The 23,599-nt window shown below is 43.2% G+C and overlaps 1 protein-coding gene across 1 annotated transcript in view; it reads left to right on the top strand.

Annotated features, from left to right (window-relative positions):
* HORMAD2 (HORMA domain containing 2) overlaps positions 1–20,132 on the top strand; it is a 52,199-nt gene extending 32,067 nt beyond the window's left edge. Inside the window, exon 10 of the mRNA XM_061140826.1 lies at positions 20,028–20,132. Within this exon, the coding sequence (XP_060996809.1) occupies positions 20,028–20,132 (105 nt within the window). The remainder of the gene's footprint in view (positions 1–20,027) is intronic.
* Positions 20,133–23,599: the final 3,467 nt, after the last annotated feature.

Genomic DNA, 23,599 nt, shown 5'->3' with positions numbered 1-23,599 from the left:
TTGTTTGCTGTTTCCTCCTCCACCCTCATTCACCTTCCCGACCTCTCTCTCCTCAGAGGTCAAAGACAGCTGGCGGTCCTTGGTTGGCTGCTCATACATAAAAGTGCAAGGACTAGAAAGCTCTGAGCTCGTGGGCCTTCATTGTAGAGTGACATGATCAGGCCTCTGGGGGAATGCTCAACATCTGTATTTTTAAATGCTTCCTCTTGGTCACTTTGCCCAATCTCTGTTGGTCACCAGTGTTTTGGGAGCCAAACAGAGATAGAGGGCTGAGGCTCTACATTCAGTGTGCATACTTTCATGTAATCCCCCCGTTTCCGGCACCACAACCCTGCCTCAGCTGTAATGTAGATCTCACCACCTTCTACCACCTTCTCCAGGGAAGTTTCAGTTTTACCCCTGTGTGGGCAACTGTTTGGTTTTGCAAATTTGAAGAAGGGGTCTGAGGATTCCAACTGCTTCATAAATGTCTTTTACTAGGTTTTTAGTTAGCTCCAGGCTTCCTTCATAGCTCAGTTGGTAAAGAATCCGCCTGCAATGTGGGAGACCTGGGTTTGATCCCTGGGTTGGGAAGATCTCCTGGAGAAGGGAAAGACTACTCACTCCAGTATTCTGGCCTGGAGAATTCCATGGACTAGTCCATGGGGTCGCAAAGTCGGACACGACTGAGCAACTTTCACTTTCTTTAGTTAGCTCCAGATGGCACTAGTGGTAAAGAACCCGCCTGCCAATGCAGGAGACAAAAGGGATGCGGGTTTGATCCCTGGGTCGGGAAGATCCCCTGGAGGAGGGCATGGCAATTCATTCCAGTATTTTTGCCTGGAGAATCCCCATGGACACAGGAGCCTGGCAGGCTACAGTCCATGGGGTCTCAAAAAGTCAGACACCACTGAGCAACTAACACTTTCACTTTCACTACCCACCCTTCTCATTCCTTATTCCAATAGTACCTGATGCTGGAAATTCTCTAGATCCCTGGACATGTGGCTGGTTCTCGGTTTGCCCCACTGCTGGTTTACGTTGCCAGCGACATTAGTTACCTCTTATCTGTCTGCTTTCCAGATTCCAAACTCTCATTGCTGTTGTTTTCTCTCTTATTCCTCCAGTCCTTTGGGGTTTCTACTCTTAAATCTCTTTACTGTCACTCTAGTGAGGTTTGGGGAGGAAACTAAACAAATATTGATGGCATGTCAATGTACCATTTCACCCAGAAATCAGTAAATGTACTCTTCAAAAAATAAATATTTCAAGAATTAATTTTTAGGACCAGCAATGCATTTTTTCTCTCTAAGCATTTTGGTTTGAAGAATAAAGGTTTGGTCGAACTTGCTTTAGACAGGACTTCTCAGAATTGGTGAAATATTGCTTAACAATTTTAACATTAAAAATACTTCATAATACTATAAAGATACTATAAAATCACATTTAAAGTATTTAAGTCTGAATGGTCTTAAGAAGAGAATATTAGCTCATAGTCTCCCACTTGGAAATAAATATTTCAGATGTGTAGAAGGCCACTGAATATAATAATGATATTATCTGAAAATATTTGCATGTTTTAAATTTGTCATGCATACTCTTGTCTTTTTGGAGCTTCTTGCCAGAACATCCATAGTCTCAATTTAGGGGAAAAAAATATTATTAAAAGATAGTTTGAAAGTCCACCAAGATACTTTCCTATTAACTTAGAAGAACACGCAGAGATAAATTCTTCCACTTGGTTTTGGGAGCGTTGTGTCACAATCCTGACTCTGTTCAAAAGCCAGACTTTGACATTCTCACAGTAGAAGGTGAGGAGGAAAATTTGGATGAAGTTGTTCAGACTAGGTAGAAGAAGGCTTCACGTGATCCTGATTATCCTTCTAGTTAACTGTGCTCTTTCCATACGCAATTTTTCACAAGATCCTGTCCATTTACTCACCCCTTCTCACCTGCTCTTTGAATCAGAAAGTGGGCTTTCTCCCTCATCTTCACCTCCCTTCACTTTTTCTAATAATGACTTTTCCAATAAGAGATCTCACAGTCTTTACTCTTTTAGTTTTCATTCTTCTTGATCTGTTTTATGATGTTGACTGTATATTCTCTTTTAAATGTTCCTTCTTATTCCTATGACGTTACACTGTTCTCACTCTCTTCCACCCTCCTGAGCTGTCATCCGTTTCTCTCTGTTACTTTTGTTCCTTCTCCTGCCTCTAAGGGAGAAGGAAATGCCAACCCACTCCAGTGTTCTTGCCTAGAGAATCCTGTGGACAGAGGAGCCTGGTGGGCTGCTGTCTATGGGGTCGCTCAGAGTCAGATACGACTGAAGTGACTTAGCAGCAGCAGCAGCCTGCCTCTAATTCTGGGCAAAGCCCAACCTCTCCAAGGTCCTGACTCTATACTCTTCGATGTCTACGTACTTTACTTCAGAGGATTCATCCATCCTCGGGGCTTTGATCATCACATGTGTGCTGTTGGCTCCCAATGTCTCATCTTGTGCCCTGACCATGAGAACTGAACAGAGCTTCAGTTCTGTATCTTTAATCTTCGTTGGGCATTTCCACCTTGATGTTCCACTATCGTGTCAAATCCAGGATGCTCGTCTTTTTATTCCTCACTGCCCTCTCCTTCCCACACCCAAAACAGCTTTCTTTATCCAATTTCCCTGCCTCTCAGCATCACCTTCATCCTCTTAGGTACAGAATCTTGAGATCATTTCTTTAGTCGGGTATCAAAATTCCCCCAAGTTTTCCTTTTCCAGTCTGTTCTTACTGCCAGAACTCGAGGTCAGGCCTTCATCCCCTTGCACCTGAATTGCTGCCATAGCCTCCAAGCTCTCCCACCACCTCCTGCTCCATCCCACATCTTCTTTAAATGCAACTCTCATCACATCACTTCCTTAATCAAAATATCTCATGATTCCCATTTCCTACTACATCAAGTCTAAACACCTCTACCTGGCTTTCAGGCTGCTCACGATCTGCCTCCACGTTACCTGTCTTATTTCTCACTATTACCCAACCTGTTCCCCCTCCCTTGAGGCAGTTTTCTCACTGTCACGAGAACAAGCCAAGTTCGTTTCTGCCTCCATAAGTTAACAAATAATCTTCTCTGGCTTGGAATGCCTTTCTTCTTTCTAGTGACCTAAATCATATCCACCTTGCAAGAGAGTTGCCTGCGCTTGCTGTGCCCACTTCCCTTTCTCTTCTCTTTGCATGCCATGGTAATCAGGCCTTCATCCCCACTCCTCCTCCACTGTCCAAGACACAATTATTTTCCTATCATGAATCCGTGAATGCACACCTCTATGACCAGTTCCCATCTAATCCCATAGAAATTCTGGTTTTATCTCTTTCCGTATTTGTAACTTCTTTCTCCATTAGTGAGAAACCTGGCCCCCATTATACTTAACATATTTCTTATGGTATCCATCCCCTCGAATGTAACTAAGCTCCCATCCTCGCCATCTTCCTCACACCCGTATAGGTATCCATGTCACCCTGCTCGGGCTCTGATGCCCCAAGAGTCTCCCATACCTGTGAGCCCTCCCCGCTTCACTTAGCCTCTGACTCCTCACGCCACGCCTGTCCTCCATGGGGACACCCTCCGCACCCTGCCCACGCCCTGACACCGCGAATGTGCGTGCCTGTCTGGCATGAGGACTGAACTGCTCATCGAGAAAGAACCACTAGGGTCAATATTTTATTTAGAAAAAGCTTTCCAATTCGTGTAGATTTTACTGCCCAGTTTAGAAGGCAATAATATTTCTGTTTCCTTCCTCCTAAAAAAAAAGCACCTATTGTCAATATCAGTCAGTCTGAAGTACCACAGAAAGCAGTGGACAAGAAGCCAGATCATTTCTAAAAGAATATGCAACCTACATCAATGTAGAAACAAAACATCCAGCTTTTGAAAAAAGAAATATTTCTTCATATCCTCCACCTCTAGTTGAAATATTTCTATGTTATGGCCACAGCCTGAGAATAGCTATCAAGTGCCTAGTGCTTTTGGTAAATTCATGAACCTTACATTTTTTGAAGATGGTGGTTTCTGATGCCTGAGGTGCAAAATTAACTTTATCTTTTAAAACTGAGAAATGAATGTATTTCATCACCTTACTGTCATTCAGTTAGACCTCTGCAAGATCACCCCTTGATAACCAGTTCACAGAGATGAAGCACTGAGAGGAGACAGCAAGTAGTCATCAAAGAGGCTGCAGACGGTCCCTGGAGACCACAGCTTTCCCAGGACAGAAATACCCAAGTCTGCCTCCAAATCCTTTAAAGACATAAACTAACCATTCCAAGAAGCAGCTTTCTCATTCCTACTCTTAATCCCAATTTTCTTTGTCTGAGAAAGGCAAATTTAGCCCTTCTTCTAAATCAAGATACAATATGACTGGACTTTTGTTTAATTCTAAGCCAAAACATTCCCAAACTCCCACTGCATTCTTGGGAAGCCCTGCATGCTGCTGAAGTGCTCCTTCGGCTGTGTCTCATTCCTCCAGGCAGTCGGCTCGCTCCGTCTGTACCCGCTCAGAGGCCATGAGGAGGGGGCGCGGCCTCCATGGCTGCTCCCACCAGGTGGGTCCAGATTAGCTCTATGGTCCACTTACGAGGACGTTAACAAGGCTTCTCTGTGGGTGTCTGAGCACACGTTACCAAACTGCTGGTGACCTCATGAGCCAGGGAAAGCAGGTCTCACATTGTGGACTAAGCCTAAATATTAATACTACTTTATATTTATGTAGTGTCTTTTTTCCAAGGAGCTCCAACCTCTTTACAGACATTATGTCATTAATCCTCAAAGCACTGCTGTTTGGTCCATGGCAAATATGATCCCCCTCCCTTTTTTTTTTTTTTTTTTTACTGTGATGGAAACTTGCAAGTCAGTGATGGAACCCAGCCCCCTAGTTCTCAGCCTTTGCACTATACTGTGAAAATAACCAGATGAATAATTTCTGAAGCTTATTCATGGCTTCTTGGGTGGGATTTGAGAGGATGTCCCCGTTTGTATGCTTTTCAGTTTTCAGTGCCACTGTTGCCCTTATAGGAACACTACAGGTTTGCAGCTGAAATTTGAAGTGGAGGACTATTATTAAATATATAATTTCAGTTATCACTCAGAGATCCTGTATACTTCTCATACCCCAAGAGAAGGTAGATTTTTAAAAATTCGTATGCCAGTTTAGGGCACATTTCATCTCCAGCAACCACACATTCACCAAAATCAGGCAAAATCAGGCAACTAGACACAATCAATTTGTATTGAGTGATTAACATGTACCAGATACTGTGCCAAATAATTTCAAATCCATGATCTTAGTTTACATATATAATATTCCATGAGAACCTGTTAGATTAAGTCTTATGTGTATGGAAACACTCTGAGTGGGGCAAGAAAAAAAAGGCACTAATAGAAATATGGCCTCAGCTGCTATATCCCTTCCATCATCCCCCCAACACACACACACACACCCACCCCCCAAAGAGCTCTATTAACTCAAATTCCCTTAGTGGAAATCCCCAGCGTAAATATTTCCACAAAAAGGGAAAATGTGGGTAAACTCTAAAAACCACTAGGAACTAGCTCAATACCTACCCACCAAAAACAAAAATAAAAAAAAACCCAGCCCCAACAACTTAAAAAAGATCAGTGCCTGCATATTCACCAATTAATGCAAAACACAAAGAACAGAACACAACTGTATCTAACGATGACAAATATTTCTTGATTTCACTTGGCTAGATGCTTCCTAACCAGGAAGATTCGAACCAGGAATTCTGAACCATGCTGGCCTAACTGTAAACATGCACAGACTTTGTTCACGTTGTTATTTTATTCTCTCATGTGACCACCGTCATATTGTTTTCCAAATGGATAGATGTCTTTAACCTGCTGAATTTGACAATGGCAATGAAAACAGACATGCGGCGGGGGCGGAAATCAGGAAAACTCTTCTTCTGAAACTTTCAACTTTGAATCATAAAATCTGAAAGCCTCAGAGTGACAATGTATGTGCCAGATGCCCTGCAACAATAGTACTATTCCACCCTGCTCTCTGGCCGACTTGATTTGAAATAGCCTTACATTTCTGAATAAATAATATTTGAGACCAAGCAGCCCTACCCCATCATGGAAAATCTTTATACGTTGGAAAATATGCACACTATGTCATATTTTAGGTGTGTAATCTAGCCACATTCTGTAGCGTAGCTACACTGCAGTTTATACTCAACAAACCTGCAGTTTTAAGAAAGCATATTCATATTTCTAAATATCTGATTTCTTTTTATCATAGAAAATATTAGCCCAAAGGAAAATCTTGTATCCCAAGTAAGAATTTAGTGATGGGGAAACTTAGGAAGTGGTCGCCCAAAAAGTGAGGATTGCCCACAGAGGGTTGCCATGCAGGATTATGTCGATATTGCACAATTCCAGGGGCCACCAAAGTCACGGGCAGCAATGTGAATGGCGCCCCCTGGAGGCGAGCAACGCCTGGCAGCCTCGATTTTAATTAATTAGTAAAGCTTTTGAAAATGTGTGTTTTGTTTTGTTTCTGAGATTCACAACACAGACCAGTCGTAAGCTGCTGGGGGACTTATTATTAATCTCTACATTTTTGTGCGTGTGCAAGTTCTGAGTGCTTCCTCCTCATATTGGTTTTTAAAGGCTTCCCTACTGACTGAGCTTCAGCACACGGGTCTGGCATTCTCCCAGCTCTCGGGTTTCATGAGTCAGGGAAAACGTGTGCTGTTTTGAGAAGCTCATCAGACATGCTCAAGCAGCCCTGGACTGACTGATGACGCCCCTCCCCCCATCCTCTTTCTCCCTCTGTGTACCTGCAGCATCCTGCTTGCATCTTGATTTAGCCCTCACTTCACCCTACCTGTGGGAGATACTGGTTAGAGCTCATTGTCCCACATCTGTGTTCCTCACTACCTTGAAACGCTCTGCCACCCATGCCTGCTGCATCATCCTGCTGCCCCATCACCACCTGAATACCTGGTACCTGAATCTGGTACTCAGCCTGGTACCTGAATCTTGCCCGACCCTCATTTTTACCCTCCTACAGTCTGGTTCTCTGTCACTTCCTTTAGTCAGGAGGAAAACATGGGGTCTCCAGATGGGGAAGATAACTGATAACTGCAGGCAGCGGGAAGGAACCCCACCTTCGTGTGCTATGAGACCGGGCGTGACCCTGCAACCAGGTTGGTGACTTGGTCACAACCCTTCACCTCCTCATCGGTCCAGACCTGATCCAGCTCTAGTGAAACAACTCAAAGAGGATGATACTGTGAACTTTTTTCTAGCAGTTTAAGTTTTTTAGCAATTCATGCATGCTAAGTTGCTTCAGTCATGTCCAGCTCTTAGCGACCCCATGGACTGTAGCCCATCAGGCTCCTCTGTCCATGGGATTTTCCAGGCAACAATACTGGAGTCGGTTGCCATGCCCTCCTCCAGGGGATCTTCCCAGCCTAGGGATGGAACCCGCATCTCCTGTGGTTCCTGCATTGGCAGGCAGGTTCTTTACCACTAGCGCCACCTGTACAGTTAATTTCAAAATGGAAACAGAACAGTTTCTGGGAGGAGGTACAAGAAACTGGTAGCAGACGCTGCCTTCTAGACAGGGCACGGAGTGGCAGGGAGAATCTCACTGTACACCTTTATTTTACATTTTGAATTTCATACCATGTGGCTGTACTAGTTATTGCAATAGATAAATAAAATCCAGAAAAAGGAATCAGGCAGTTAAATAACTAGATGTGAACTGAACTGATGCCATGGAAAGTTCTGTTAATTATAGGAAAGGATTCAAATATATTAGCAAATAAAAGTAGATCAGAAAGAGAGGTATGATTATTTTCATTTTCTGTTTAAAACTTGGAAAATGTTTCACTGTTTGCTGAAAAAGCAAAATACAACTTAAAGTTAGGTGTCTGTCCCTCATATAAAACCTATCCACACTCTAAACGCTCAACTACTTCTTTTTAGTTTTTTTTTTCCTTTGTTTCTTCAAGTGAACTTAGGGCCAGTTTAAAGTGAAAATCTGACTTTTCAGTGAATGGATCTTTGCCATTCTGCCTCCACCTTGTATGCAAGCACTGTTTCGGGGGTGCCAAAGCTTCTAAGTCTTGTCAGCTTCGCCCTCTCTTTCCTGCCAGCAGGAGCAGGCCGTCATGACCCAAGGTCTGGACATCACACCAATAAGAGATCTTCCCCCTCAGACAGTCCTCATACCAGAGTGGTCCTTTTCTGTCTGTTTTATGGGGCCTATCTCTATAGAGTCATTTCTGTACTTACAGTTATACTGTGTTTCTTTCCACACCTGCTGAAGCGCTTTTCAGAGACTCAGACTCAAGCAAATGACCTACATAGCAAGTCTATGAGAAGCTGGGTATCATTTCCAATTCTGTATCTATTATCTGTTCATCTCTTTTTTGAAGAATCAGCAAACCTATGTCAAGTTTAGTACATCTAATAACATCATCATGTCATTGCCTGTACATTTCCTCCTACATGCCACAAACTGAAAACAACTTTTTCATTTTTATAATTACTTCAAGTATGTGCTTGAATGTGTTTATATGTGTTTTATATTTCTACTTTAGTTACCACAGAATTAATAGTTAATTACTCAGGCATGTGGAAGTAGGAAAGTAGCTGACATTTTTCTATTGAAAAGTATGTAATAATAGTTTAGAATATTTTGTAATTGTAAAAGGTAAACCACACAAATTTTAAGGCTTTTAATGTTCTTTTATGACTTTCCCAGTTTACGAATTAAAATAATGTAATAAAACTTTCGTCACATTGAAATAAAGGAAAACAAAGAGATAAAGATTGTTGATTATAAACATAGCAATTAATAAAAGATATAGTTTTAACAGAATAAACAAATATGGAACTTCAAATTTTTAATGTAACTAATTATATTGGGTTGGCCAAAAAGTTTGTTTGGGCTTTTCTGTAAGATGATTCAAAAAACTCAAATGAACCTTTTTTGGTCAACCCAATACAATTTACACATGAATACGTTCTCACAGATAATTCAAAAACCACCAATAAGGATAGTCCATATCATTGACTTTGAATTTAAAACATACACACAAGATGTGCTGTCCAGCATGGTAGCCAGTAGTCACATGTGGCTGTAAACCACTTGAAATGTGGCTAACTTGAGTTGAAATGTTCTGTAAATGGAAAATACATACCAGATTGTAAAGACATAGTATAAAAAAAGCAAAATATCTCAATTTTATGTTGAGTATATATTGAAATAATATTTTTATATACTGGATCAAATAATTGTTAAAATTTAATTTCATCTGTTTCCTTTTACTTTTTACAGTGTGCCTACTAGAAAATTGTAAATTTTATATGTGGCTTGTAATGGTGTTTTGCATCTATTTCTACTGGATAGCACTATATACATGTATAGGAATGTATGCATATATGGTATATATACATACACATATATACAAACATATATGCATATATTTGTGGATGTTTTAAAAGCATAAATGGGATAATGGCATCTTTTCCTGAAACTTGCTTTCTTCACTTAACATATGTCTTAGAGATTTTTCCTTGTTAGTATATTTAGAAAACCCATATAAGTGGAATCATACACTAGTTGTCCTTTTGTGACTGGCTTATTTCACTTGCATAATGTCTTCAAGGTTCATCCATGCTGTAGCATGTGTCAGAATTTCCATCCTTTTTAAGACTAAACAATATTCCATTGTATGTATACACTGCATTTTGTTTACCCATTCATCCATCTCTGGACATTGAGATTGCTTCCGCTTTTTGGCTATTGTAAATTATGCTGCTGTTAACACGAGTGTAGAAATATCTATTCAAGTTCACACTTTGAGTTCTTTCGGGCATATACCTAGAAGTGAAATTGTTGGAATCGTATGGTGATTACATTTTTGATTACATGAGGAATTGCCACACTGTTTTCCATAGCAGCTGCACTATTTTACATTCCCAGTAGCAATGCACAAGGGTTCCAATTTCTCCACATTTTCCCCAATACTCCTATTTTCTTATTTTTTACTAATAGCCATCCTAATGAGTATGAAGTGATATTTCACTGTGGTTTTGATTTGCATTTCCCTAATGATTAGTGCAAGGAGAGCCAACCAGTCCATCCTAAAGGAGATCAGTCCTGGGTGTTCATTGGAAGGACTGATGCTGAAGCTGAAACTCCAATACTTTGGCCACCTCATGCGAAGAGTTGACTCATTGGAAAAGACCCTGATGCTGGGAGGGATTGGGGGCAGGCGGAGAAGGGGATGACAGAGGATGAGATGGCTGGATGGCATCACCGACTCGATGGACATGAGTCTGAGTAAACTCCGGGAGTTGGTGATGGACAGGGAGGCCTGGCGTGCTGCGTTTCACGGGGTCGCAAAGAGTCGGACACAACTGAGTGATTGAACTGAACTGAACTGAATGATTAGTGATGTTGAGAATCTTTTTCATTTGCTTTTGTGCCACTTGTATATTTTCTTTTTTGCCCACTCTTTAATCAGATTGTTTTGTTGCAGTTGTAGTTTTTTATATATTATGGATGCTAATATCTTACAAGATATGACTTGCAAATATTTCCTCTTATTCCATGGGTTGTGTAGTCCATCTCTTGGTAGTGTCCTATGGCGCACAAAAGTTTTTAATTGTGATGAAGTTAAATTTATCTGTTTTTTCTTTTGTTGCTTGTGTTTTTGGTGTCATGTCCAAGAAAATCTTGCCCAATCCAATGTCATGACGCTCCCCCCTTCATTTTCTTCTATGAGATTTATGGTTTTAGCTCTTATGTTTAGGTCTTCAGTTCATTTTGAATTAATATTTGTATGTATGCTTTGCACATGGATATCCAGGTCTACCAATATCATTTCCTGAAAAGACTTTCCTTTCCCCACTGGGCATCTCCTCTGTCAAAAATCAATCTCCATTGGGCATCCCTTCTGGACATCCTTGTCAAAAATCATTTGACTATATATGTGAGGGTTCATTTCTGGACTCTCTTCTATTTCTTGGTCTGTATGTCTGTCTTTAGGCCAATACAATACTTTGATCACTGTAGCTTTGTAGTTGTTTTGAAATCAAAAGTGTGAGGCCTATACCTTTGTTCTTCTTTTTCAAGGTTGTTTTGGCAATTCAGGGTCCCTTGAGATTTCATATGAATTCTAGAATGAAGTTTTCTATTTCTGAAAAAAAAAAGTCACTAGGATTTTGACAGGGATTATATTGAATCTGTAGATTGCTTTGGGTAGTATTGACAGCTTAACAACATTAGGTCTTCCAATTTAGGAACACGGGATAACTTTCCATGGTTTTCCATTTTATATCTTGCTTAAAAAGGTCTTTGCATGAACTTCCCTGGTGGTCCAGTGGCTGAGACTCTGCGCCCCTTAAGGGGCCCAGGTTCAATCCCCCATCAGGGAACTAGATCCCACGTGCTGCAGCTAAGACCTGGCACGGCCAAATAAATAAACATTTAAAAAAAAAAGGTCTCTGCAATGCTAAAGCTATAAACATGTTTTTCCATATTTTCTTCTAAGAAGTTTTTCTATTGATACATTTTCTTCTAATAAACTAATTTTAGTTTTTACTTTTGGCTCCCTAAGCTAGCTGAATTTTGTTTTCCTGGTGTGAGAGAGTCCTCCCATTGTGTTGGTGTTGAATTGCTACCCTTTCCCTGCTAATCTGAATGCCATTTCTATCATAAATTAAAAATCCTAGATAGTTTGTTTTTAGACTTGCTATTGTATTTTACTGTGTTGATTCATATGTCTATTCTTATTGCTATTGTGTTTTAATTACTCTGTGTTTGCAGTCTGGAAAAACAACTCTTTTCCCACTTCATAGTTCTTCTTTTTCAGTATTTTAAAGATTTTTCTGTATATTTTCACTTCTAGACAACTATTAGAATCATCTTCAGTTCCAAAAGACATATTAATGGGATATTGATTGGGATTGCATTGGTTTGATAAAGTAATCTTGGAAAATTGTGACTTTTTTACAGTAATGGGTCTTTGCGTTTTTGAGGAAAATGTATTTCTAATTTCTCTGCTGTCACCACGGTCCCTAGGAAACCTGTATGCTTGGGTTAGTCACAGATTGCCTCCGGGAAGCAGCTCCGTGCAGGAGAACTTCAGTGACGATGACAGTGTTCTATATCTGTGATGTCTGATATGTGGTTATTCTGCACTTGAATTGAGCACCCACAGGTGGCTTCTGAACACTTGAAATGTGACTAAGGCAACTGAGGAACCGAATGCTAAATTTTAATTAATTCTGACTAAATTTAAGTGGTCACGCATGGCTAATGGCTGCCATATTGACAGTGCAGGTTTAGGATGTGTGAATACCTGTGTAACTGAATACTTGTGTAGGTAGTTCAGATAGACAGCAAAAGAATTACTGATGTGTGTAAAAGACACCATGCAAAGCATTGCAGGGAGTCTAAAAATCACATTAATACAAATTAATTCCCAAAGAACTTAAAACCCTGTTTTGGTAATGGACAAATTGTTTACAAATATTAATGCTGTCAGGAAAACATAATTACAAAAAATGTGCTGTGGGTATTTGCTCAAGAAAGAATATTCATATCAGATTAAAGAAATAGGAAAGACTTTGTGGATGAGATACTTTTAGAGATTGACCTTGAAAGAATTATTCAAAACCTAAGACAGTAAGTATTAATAATAGAAGATTTCTGTCTTCTGAAACGTGGAAGAAATAGAGAAGAGGGGAAAGAATGAGGTGTTTTGGGGGAATAACTGTGTTAGATTCCTAGGGCTGCTGTAACAAATGACCACAAATCTCATGGCTTAAAACATCAGAAATGTATTCTCTCACTAGAGGCCAGAAATCCAAAACTCAGTCACTGGGCCGAAAGCAAGCCATACTTCTCTAAATGATCTAGGGGAGAATTGGTCCTCTGCTTTCTCCAGCCTCTGGTAGCCCTGGCATTCCTTGGCTTATGGCCACATCACTCCAGTTTCTGCCTCAGGGGTCACACGGTTTCTTCCTCATCTGTCAGGGTTCCGGTCCCCCTCTTCTTCTCTCTTGTAAGAATACACATGCTCATGGGTAGGGTCACCTGGATAATCCAGGATAACCTCTTCATCTCAAGACACTCAGGCACCCTGCAGAGACCGCCCCCTGCCATGTCTTTTTTGCCATATAAGGTATTATTCACAGGCTCCAGGGACTAGGACATGGACATCTTTCGGTGGCCCTTCTCAGGATCCAGTCTGGCTGGAGTAGGAATGACAAGAGCCCCCAGGCGCTGAATGACTTGCACGTGGGAGATGGACCAGGTGCTCCATCTGTGCTGTTTCACGTACTCATTACAAGAGCGCTGTGTAGGCATTAGGAAATGAGAGAGGAATCTAGGGTGACTGTGTTTTCCACCTTTGATGACTGGGAAATGGTGATTAACAGAAATTGAAAAGTCAGGAGGAAAAATCGGTCACAAAGGAAGATTAATGAACTCAGCTTTGGCTTATCATTTGCGGTCCCAGCAGGCTGTGCCCAACAGTGGTCAGCCTCAGACAGAAGCCCAGGGCAGGAACCCTACCCAGAGTTCTGATGGCTGGGTTCTCCTATCTTTGTTTCCCCTTTGGGTTGAAAGCAGATTATAAAAAGCACTGAATTTGAAGTCAGGAGACCTGTGTTCAAGACTTCCACTTACTAAATGTGTGAAGTAGACAAGTCATTTCATTTCTCTGAGCTTCAGTTTTTACATCTGTGAGAGGAATAAAAAGCCCCTCTCTTGTCCTCACATAGTTGTCTCAAGGAATAAATGAGATAACATTTGTGATGTTCTTAGCAAGTCTATTGTAAGCATTCAAATGGTTGTAAAAAGAAGAGCAAAGTGTTTAATATGTCAAGAGTTACATTTTTTCATTTGAAGGTACTGTGTCTTAAAGTTACCTGGACCCTAAGCAATAACTATTAGTTTTGAAAGTCCATCAGTGGCTCCTTTCCACTCTGCATGCTTACACCATGTAAGTGTCTTCAATGCCACCCATGACAATTGACTCCCCTTTCTAAACAGATGACCTGAACTCTACTTTATAGGAATAACTAAGCCCATCAGGAACGAATGATTCAACTTCCTGCCCCCCTGTTTAAAGAGGTACCTGTATCTACAGCCACGTCAACCACCTTCCTGCCAGAGCTCCGGTAACGGCCCATCTTTGATGTGAAGTGAATACACCCTCTCTCTGTGCTCCTAGCACAGTGCCCTCCCTCCTCCTGGCCTCCAGATCACCCAGCCCGGGCCCTGGGGGACATCTGCATTTGGAGAGCCCACCTCCAACGCAGAATCTCAAAACCAGAGTAGTTACTGCTCCGTCCACCCTCCCCACCTTGTTTCTACCTCCCACCCCCTCAGCTTCCTCTGCTTCCCGTCTTGATCAGTGGCACCATTGACCATCTTGTCATTTGGTTTCACTCCTTTCTTTCCTCTGCCATCTCTGTGCCCATCGCAGTGAATGGCAAGGATGTATCAGGGTCCAGGTTCAGAACCCCCCCCCCACCGCCCTCTCCCCCATCGCCCGCCCTGGTCTGCCCTCACTGCGGCCCTTGTTCTCCCTTGGATCAGTCCTCCTGAAATAACCTTACTCTCCTTGTCTCACTGTCCCCGGTTCACCCCTTACACTGCTGCCGTCAGGACCTTTCCACAGCACACCTGCTCTGGGAACTCTGTGGAGGCACTCCATGACAGCACAGAAAATCCAAACTTGGGAGAACGACCTTGTCTGACCCAGCCTACCACCCTGTGCCCTTCCTGTTAGTCTCGCTGAACGAGTCCCAGTCCTCCAGGGGTATTCTGCTTTCTGTCCCATCCCTGTGCTGCTTTTGTCTAGAATGTTCTCTCTAATGCCATCTGCCTGGTGAATGTCTGCTCATCTCGCCGTTCTTAGTTCAGGTTTCACATCCTCTTTGAAGCCTTGCCAGGCCTCCCCAGGAAGAGCTGATAAGATCTTTTTGGAAGCTTCACCGTACCCTACCCATGACTCCCATTTCATCTGTAGCCGGTTTGTTTCCCCACCATAATCTCTTGGAGGACATGAAGTATGTCTTGATCAGCTTCATGTCTTTCATGCTCAGCACAATATCTGACACAGAGAAGATGCCCCAAACATTGGCTGAGTAAATGAATTACTTATGGAACTTTTAAAGCCACATGATGCATTAGAAAATGTGCAGGAAGGAAGAACTGATAGAATAAACTTTAGAGATTAATGGAAATATGTGATTTCTAAGGAAACTACATATTTACCTCCCAAATAGAGATAAACATGGTCCAGAACCCTAAGTCAGTGGGCAAACTCTTCATAAATCCCAGGAAAATGTGAGAGACACTTCCCAGCACACCAGAGAGCTCACAGCTCCACTGGAGCTGGAGGTCGGCATTCCCTTTCAGCGTTTGGTTTCTTAACCACTCATTCATCACAATGTTAACAACTAGCTCCATTCATGCTAATAGCATTTATTGGATAATCACTGTTGATCTACCTTTCATTGTGCAGAAAAGATACATTTTAAGGGAGAGGATTTGAAACTAACATCAGGGCTATAACTTAGTTATAAGCGCACAAACCCTCTCTGAACCATAAATGTCCTTGATCTGGCAACTTCTAAGTCCAGAGATTCCATACTTAACACTTGATTATATACACATCTATGCTGGCAAGGACTGGCTTTCTAAACAGAAAACATTTTGCCAGATCTGACCTGGCAGACAGTTTTGAAGTAATAAACAAAATTCTCTGCACTGTCACCCCAGGCACAAAAAGTTCTCACGGTATTTCCTGGTTGTCTGGGGCTGCCCACCCGCTCTGTTCCCCAGACAGATCAACCTCCTAATGCAAAGCACGGTGCCCTGACTGCTCTTCTGTGCTGATACTTATCTGTCTGCTTCCCAAAGCCTGTGAGAAGACCATTTGCTAAGTTAATTTACACTAATATCATACTGAGTAATAATTACAGGGGAATTTACATTTTTAACAGGAGAGTGTTGATATGTAACGCCTCACCCTAAGGGCCAATCTAATAAAGGGACATTTCTCACTGTTGCATGTACCTTCCATGTCTTTTCATACCTTAGTGCTTCAGACATGCTGAATGGACCTTCCACCTAGAATGACCTCTCTTACCCACTTTCCCCATCTCCAATGCAGTGAACCCATACTTTAAGACCCATCTCAATGTTTCTCTTAGGCTTAGGGGCCTTCTCTAAATTCCCCAGGTTGAGCTGGTTACTCCCTCTTGACTTTTTATAAAACTTTGCATACTTGCTGTCTCAATGTCTTTAGTTTTTTATGCATTCTTCAACTGACTTCAGGGTGACATCTGCCCCCCAAACTCTAATGCAGCTAGTAACTTCCCTGTCTAAATCAAGTAGACATATTTCAGTCCTTATCATCCTTGACTTCTCAGCAACCCCTGACACTACAGGGGAAAAAAAGCCTTCATCGCTTTTATTTTCTCTATTCCCTCTTCTTAAACCTCTCTGCCTTGGCTTTCTTTGTAGGGCAATCTAGACTTCTCTGTCTCTCGCACCCTTCTTCGTCGGCTCTTTCACCTGATCTCTAAGTGTTGGAGTTCCTTGTGGCTGTGTCCTGGCCTCCTTTCCCTTCTCACGCTCTCTTCTCTCAGTAAGCAGACTCTTCCACACCCGCGGCACTAACTAGCCTCCATATGCTGACGACTCTCACAATCACCTGTCCAACCCAGGCTGCCACCCCGAGCTCCAGACTTCCGTACATTGCTGCCGATCCCCTATCTCTACCTGGGGTTTCTCAAGTACTCCCAACACAGCAGGTTCAAAACGCTCATTGTTCTCTGCCTGAGAGAACAGTCCCTCCATCCCTGAGGTTGCCTGAACCAGAAACTGGGAGTCATTGTTGGCCTACCCACCTCTCCTTGACCACTGTGTCCAGTTGGTCATCCTACTGCCTCTACCTTCTCGATGCTGCTCTCACTGTTGCCGTCTCTCCTGCACGGGCACCCAAGGTTATCACTTGACCACTCCAGTAGCATGACTCACCAGCCTGCATCCACTTGCTGCCTCCACACACCTTTCTATACAGCAGGCAGAGTGTTGTTTAAGGACAGATTCATTCATTCATTCATTCATAGGAAGAAAATGAATTCAGGCTGTACTATATGCAAGTTGTGACCAAGATAGGCAAGTGCCTAACCTCTGGGACCCCATTAACAGTGCACAGAGGGGCTCTAAGACCGTGACGGCAGCTCTGCGCTCATTCCTTAGGAAGATGCTCCTGTCCCCAGCACACACACACACACACACACACACACACACATCTGCCGTGATGGGCCATTTGCCATTCGTGGGGGCTGAGAAAACAGCGGGCAGAGTGAGAGACGGAATGGGGGAGAGGCGGCGGACACTGCTGGGCACAGCCAGGCCCTGGCAGGCGGCGACTCGAACTGGGGGGTGTTCGGACGGTAGCGGCCCCCACAAAGGCCCCTCCCTTTCCCAGAACCACCGATGATGTACGAAAAGCCAAGGGAGGCACTTTGGACTTCGCCTAAAAGTGGTGAGATGCCATAGGAAATCATTAAGCCAAAAAGTAACATGGCCGGACTGTAAAATCTACAGGGCAAGGCTTTTTATCTCGTTTGTTCACTAATGTGCCCCAAGCACCCAGAACAATACCACGCGCAGCGCTGGCACTCCATTAATAATTGCTGAGTGAATGGATTTCTATTATGTTGTGCTGCCTTATTTTGCAATCATGTGCTTCATGTCTCTCCCTTACAAGATTCAATCCTTGAAAACAACTGTGTCTTATGCACTTTTACATTACCAGAGACACGGTATTAGTGCCAGCACAGGACACATTCATTCATTCGGCCAATAATTCCCTGCACCCAGTGACAGGGCAGGAGCAGAGCGTGGGAGTGGACACCAGAGGCCAGGTCCAGAGTGGGGTGAGCAGGGGCCATGTGAGAACTGCAATCGGCCGAGGAAGTCTGGGCAAGATGGAGCTGCAGAGATGGGCCAGGGCCATGGAGAGTGTGGGCTTTGTCCTGGGAACAATGGGAAGTCACTAACATGGGTGATGAATCAGGAGAGCCATGTAGTCAGATTCAACAGAGACTACTTGGGCTCCGGAGTGGGAGAGTGGATTGGAGAGGCAGGAAGCGTGGCAGTTTGAGTCCAGGAGTTGGGAGAGATGATACTGGCCTACGGTAAACCAGAGGCAGGACAAGAGAGAAAAATGGATGGATCTGAAAGATATTAAGGAGGTAGGCTCAACTGGAATTAGTGATTAGTTAGACGTTAGGGTGAGGATGATGGAGTAGCCATGGATGAATCCCAGGTTTTTAACTTGGACACCTCCAGTGGAATGCTTGCCTGGGTGGCTTTGGCATCAACGATGCAAACTCAGCGAGTTGGAGCACACCTGAAAAATGTTTCTCAAATGTTGCTTTGTATGGATAAATTTGTGGGCTTATACAGTTCAGAACACGGACTATTTATCTATGTTAGGAAGCACCCCAACTGATCACATACTTGCTTTCAAACCCACTAGTTTTCTATAAACCAGTGAACTTCCCAGACCTCACTAGTTGACTTGTATACATTATGAAGATGTTTCAGTGAACTCACTGCAATAAAATTAAAGCTCTGAAGCTTGTAACAAAACTCTGGTTGACTCTCGCAAAGAAGAAAAAGAGAACAAAACTATCAAACCATCAGACCAACCTGTACACCCATCTTCTCTTCTTCCCAGTGTAACCTGACTTGATAGAAGTGGGGATAATTTCATTTGAATGGAAAGCATACCCAAGCACATTTTTAGAAAAGCTAGAATTTTACCCAGTACTTTTTCTTACAGCTACACTGAAACAAATTCACCTCCCAGATAAAGAAGTTGGCTTTTGTGCTTTGGGTTTTTATGTTGCTATTTCCTTACTTTACAGCAGACCTTTCAAACTTTTGTATATCTAAGCAAACCAGTTACTTAATGAGCAGCTCTAATTATTTTCTCAGAGTTTTAGTGTTCCATATAGCCAATGTCTTGGTTTAAGCCAAAGGGAATTTGTGGTTTCTGAGATCAGAAATTCAACTACTTTCTAAAATGCAAAACTGGTGATGAAATTAGGTGTTTATAGAACCAATCCTTGGCTCCAAATGGTACTTAGCTGCTTTACTGATACTTCCATTATTTTGTAGTAAAAGCATGTCAACAATAACAATCTGTACCTATAACAAAAGAATAATGTTGGAACTTCTACTAGATATTCTGACAAGTCTTGCTTAAAAATATGTATCTTATTCCATTTTCCTCCAAAGAAAGAACAGAGAACATGGAAAAACCTTTTCTCCCATCTAGTGGCTGGAAACTATAAAAATGTCCTCCATGCCTGTCTTGGAATTCCAGGCATTAGGGATTGTCTGACATCGAGTTGTTCGCTCGGTTAAATAAAAATAGATTCTAAAATCTTTACCAAAGCTGAGCCCAATGGAGAAATATATGTCCATGATGATTCACTAACCGAATTCTCTTTAGTCAGTAACATAATTCTCATCAAGCAGAAAGAAGGTCATGGTCCCACCTTGTTAATCTGAACCTATAGTTTAAAAAAGGTAAGATTGCATGATTCTGCTCACTGAAAAGGTGACTTGAATTATATTTGCCTCTAAAGCTATCAGTGCCCTAGATCTCTCCTGACCCTTAATGGCTCCTAGTTGGCCCCACCTCTTGACAGCTCTTTTTCTCAAGAGCTGGATGTGCTGAATTCGCTAAAGAGAGCCAAGAAACTGTCCCTGAACCTGGATGCCTCCAGGGGCCTCAGCTCCTGAAAGCCGGAATGCCAGGCTCCGCTCTGGCCGCAGGGCCTCGGAGCAGGGCTAGCCTGGCCAGCAGGAAGGCAGGTTTGGATCCGCTTGCCACTCGGGGGGTTAAGGCTTGGTCTGTCCTGTGTGCCTTGTGCAGATACCAGAATCTCTGCTGAACGCTGCCTCTCTCTGGTGATTCTCACAGATTCAAAGAATGAATTTCATGTGCAGTCAGCAAAGTTCTGAGAGATCCAGAAAGAAGAGGAAGGTCAGCGAACCAGTGAAAGTCTTCATCCCTGACAGAAAGTGAAACTTGGCTGCCTTTGCTACTTTTATTCTAAAATAAGTCCATTTTGCAACAAGTGTGCATGAAGTGTCTTAGTAGGAAAGTAAGTTTCTATCACCAAAACCCTTTACTAAATGTATTGCTCAACTTTCTGTGTTAATTCACTAAGTGCTGAATGACCAGGTAGGACATGGGTTCACTTGGCCACAAGGAAACAAGGTCACCAGGACTGCTTGGGGCCAGCATTGCTTTGAGGCGGAGTTAGAGGTGAGACACCCTTTATAGCTGGAAAAGAACCACAGCAGCTCTTTGGAAGAGAAACAAGCTGTCCTTCTCAAAGGAAAAAGGGTTTTCTTTGCATAATTCAACTCCCCAGGTGCTCAGACGACCGCAGAAGGTTTTAACTTGTTGTAACCTGTGTGCTGGAATCCCTCTGCAGTTCATTATAATTCCCACAGAATCGCATAGCGTGTGTGTGGCGGTGCTGATCCTGTGTGATTCCTGTGTTAACTTCAATCACGAGGTTAATCAGCTAAGTGTTGGACCAAAGTGTAGTCTCCCTGTAGAGTTCCCCAAAGCCGGCCCTGTGCCGTCTTCTGCTGGCCAGCCCGAGACGGGAACCGGCTGCAACGCAGGAGCCTGGTTCCCTTCCGAGAGCCCCTGTGGCACACTTCCCCCACCCCAAACTTCAGCTCATCAGTCTGTAACCTGCAGATGAGGCCCCCAGTCCTCCCGTCCTTCTGGAAGAATTCTAATAGACTTAATGATTAGCATCAGATGAATAATAAACGTCAGTGTTGTGTGAATTATTTATATACCATGAAATTTAATAATTTAAATGGATAGGACCAACAAGTTAAATGTTGTAAGTGTGTGTGTTTTCTGGTTAAATAAAATCAAAACACAAGGTATTTTTGGGCTCGTCTAGTTTTCTTCATTCAGATCAGTGTAGTGAGGACATCAGGGCCTGGAGTGCTTGTTAAACCGCAGACTACTAGGCCTGCCTCATTTCTATTCATCAGAACCCCAGGGGGTGGGCCCTCTGGAGAACTCCCTGGGTTCTGATGCACAGGAAAGACTCAGAACCCAGGGCAGACCTCTGATCTGGGCTGAGAGGAGACTCTCAGGGGCCAGACATGCACTCAAGCCAGCGGCAGCCTGTGGTCGTCACACTCCCCTTCAGGAGGCTCTCCAACTTCCGATTGCCCACAGGCAGCCCCCCAGCTGGGGTTCTGAGTTGGGCTGTAGCCCCGAGGCCTGCCAGGGAGGAGCGAGTTCCCTTTCCCCAGCACGTGGCGTGTCCTCCCATGAGCTCGCCCTGCCGCCAAGAGGAGCAGGAGGGGGAAGGTACGGGCTTATTATATCCTTGGGAGAACCGGAGCCTGAGTCACCAGAACTTCTTTTGAGAGAATCCTATGAAGAGATTAGCTGTCTAGTGGAGGGATTAGGCTTGTTTTGTGTCTCTCAGAGCACAGAGCTCAGAGCAGACTGGCAAAAGCTATAGGGGGTCACTCACGCTCCGTGTCAGGAGGAACTTACTCCACAGGGTGTCAGAAATCTGACAGGGCGAACCCTGTGAGGCAGTGAGCCAGCCTCAGAGCCTCAGGTGTCTGAACACCAAGCAGCTTCATCAATACCCCAGGAGGCTCTGACTCTCGGAGCAGACGGGTTATAGGCAGTAATTAGTCAATCTGGATTTCAGAGAGAACCGTTTTGTTTAAAAGAGGAATTTAGCTCTCAGTCTATAATTTTGATAAATTTAGCCTAAGGTGGGAGATCCTTTAAGTCAAAGTCTAGAGTCTGAATCTGTCTAGATGGTCTTTTAGTGCTTTTATTGTCTCTGTTAACACCCCTCTCCTCCCGCAATGGATGCCAACAGGAAGGATGTGTGTGTCTGATGGAGAGAGACAGAGAGAGTGTGTGTGTTTCTGTGTGTGTGTGTCTCAGCAGCAGAGAGAAGGTGCTGGACCCGTGCCCTGGCTGGGCACATCAAGAAGGAGACGCGTTGTCAAGAGGATCCGAGAACCATGAAGACATGAACTCGCTGATTTGACACAGCAGAGCTCAGAAGTTCAGCCAGCTATCAAGATGGGAGGATGTTCAATTCTATTTACTGCATGATTTATTGGGATGGGGAGAGAAAAAAAAAAAAAACAATCCTTTTTCTAGCCTATTCATTTCTGTCCTTAATAATAACGGAATGAATAACCACAAGTTCATCAAGAAGCTAGAAGCTCAGTGAAAAGAAGGACAACTCAGACCCCAGCTGGGGAGCCTAAACCACAGTGCTCTAGCCATTCCCTCACCCCAGCAGTGCCGGCGCTCGCAAAGATCTGCTGCAGGTCGCCTGGAAACTGGGATGTCGTTAAACTGAAATCTATGCAGGGGAAATTTGACTTGGGCTGCCTGCGGTTTTTCTGTCTTTACAGAAAATTGGTCTAGCTGGAAAGAGGGCTGGTGTAGCTCACGACTGCCACCAGCCTTTGAAGCCAGGCACCGAAACCACATCTTCATTTCCCTTCTCGAAGGTCCCTCTGGTGTCAGGGTCCTTTGATTCTCCAGCTCACCTCTACCAGGAAGAGACTGGAAAGATTCACCAGTGTCAAAGTGACACTCACACAAGTTCAAAGTGGTGCACGTTTTGTTCTTTTTATTTATTTTTAACGGGAGGATAATTCACATCAGCATGAATCAGCCACAGGTACACATACGTCCCCTCCCCCTTGAACCTCCTTCCCACCCCATCCCACCCCTCTAGCTTGCCGCAGAGCACCAGGCTGAGCTCCCTGTGATAAATAGCAACTTCTCACTAGCTAGCTGTTTTCCACATGGTAATGTAGATATATTTCAATGCTACTGTCAATTCATCACACCTTCTTCTGTCCCTGCTGTGTCCGTAAGTCTGTTCTCTATGTCTGAATCTCTATTCCTGCCCTGCAAATAGGTTTATCAGTACTGTTTTTCTAGATTCCACATATATGTGTTAATACACATTAAAAAAAAAACAACACTATTAGAGCCAGTTCTCAGGGTGTCTTAACATTGTCAGTTCATGGTTTCAAACCCAGTAGTACTGGATCTTTAGAGATTCCCAGTAAGTTTCCGGATTTATAGTAAAAATAATTCTTAGTGGCGATCATTCTCAATCAGAAGGAAGACCCAGATGATAAAATGAGACCCGCACTGTACAAGGCACCGAGCAGCTCTCCCATGGCATGAGTCTGAGATTCTGTACAAACGAGATGCCTCTGTTTGTTCCAAATGTATCCTCTTCAGAAATTATTAGCGCATATATATATGTATTTTTAAAAGAATATTTTCAATGTGGTTGTGTGTTTGTGTAATGAGGCCCTGGCTGAGACTTGCTATGTTAGTTTGCAGTTTCCGTTAGGATGAGGGCCTTAATTAGTGGGCTCTTTGGTTAGGCAATGGTAAAGCCAAAATCCTACCCAGAAATGGAAAGACCTGAGGTGCTAATCGACTCACATCAC

The sequence above is a fragment of the Dama dama genome, chromosome 5 (genome assembly GCF_033118175.1).
Source record: "Dama dama isolate Ldn47 chromosome 5, ASM3311817v1, whole genome shotgun sequence".
Classification (NCBI taxonomy): domain Eukaryota; kingdom Metazoa; phylum Chordata; class Mammalia; order Artiodactyla; family Cervidae; genus Dama; species Dama dama.
This window is presented reverse-complemented; position numbering and strand designations above follow the sequence as displayed.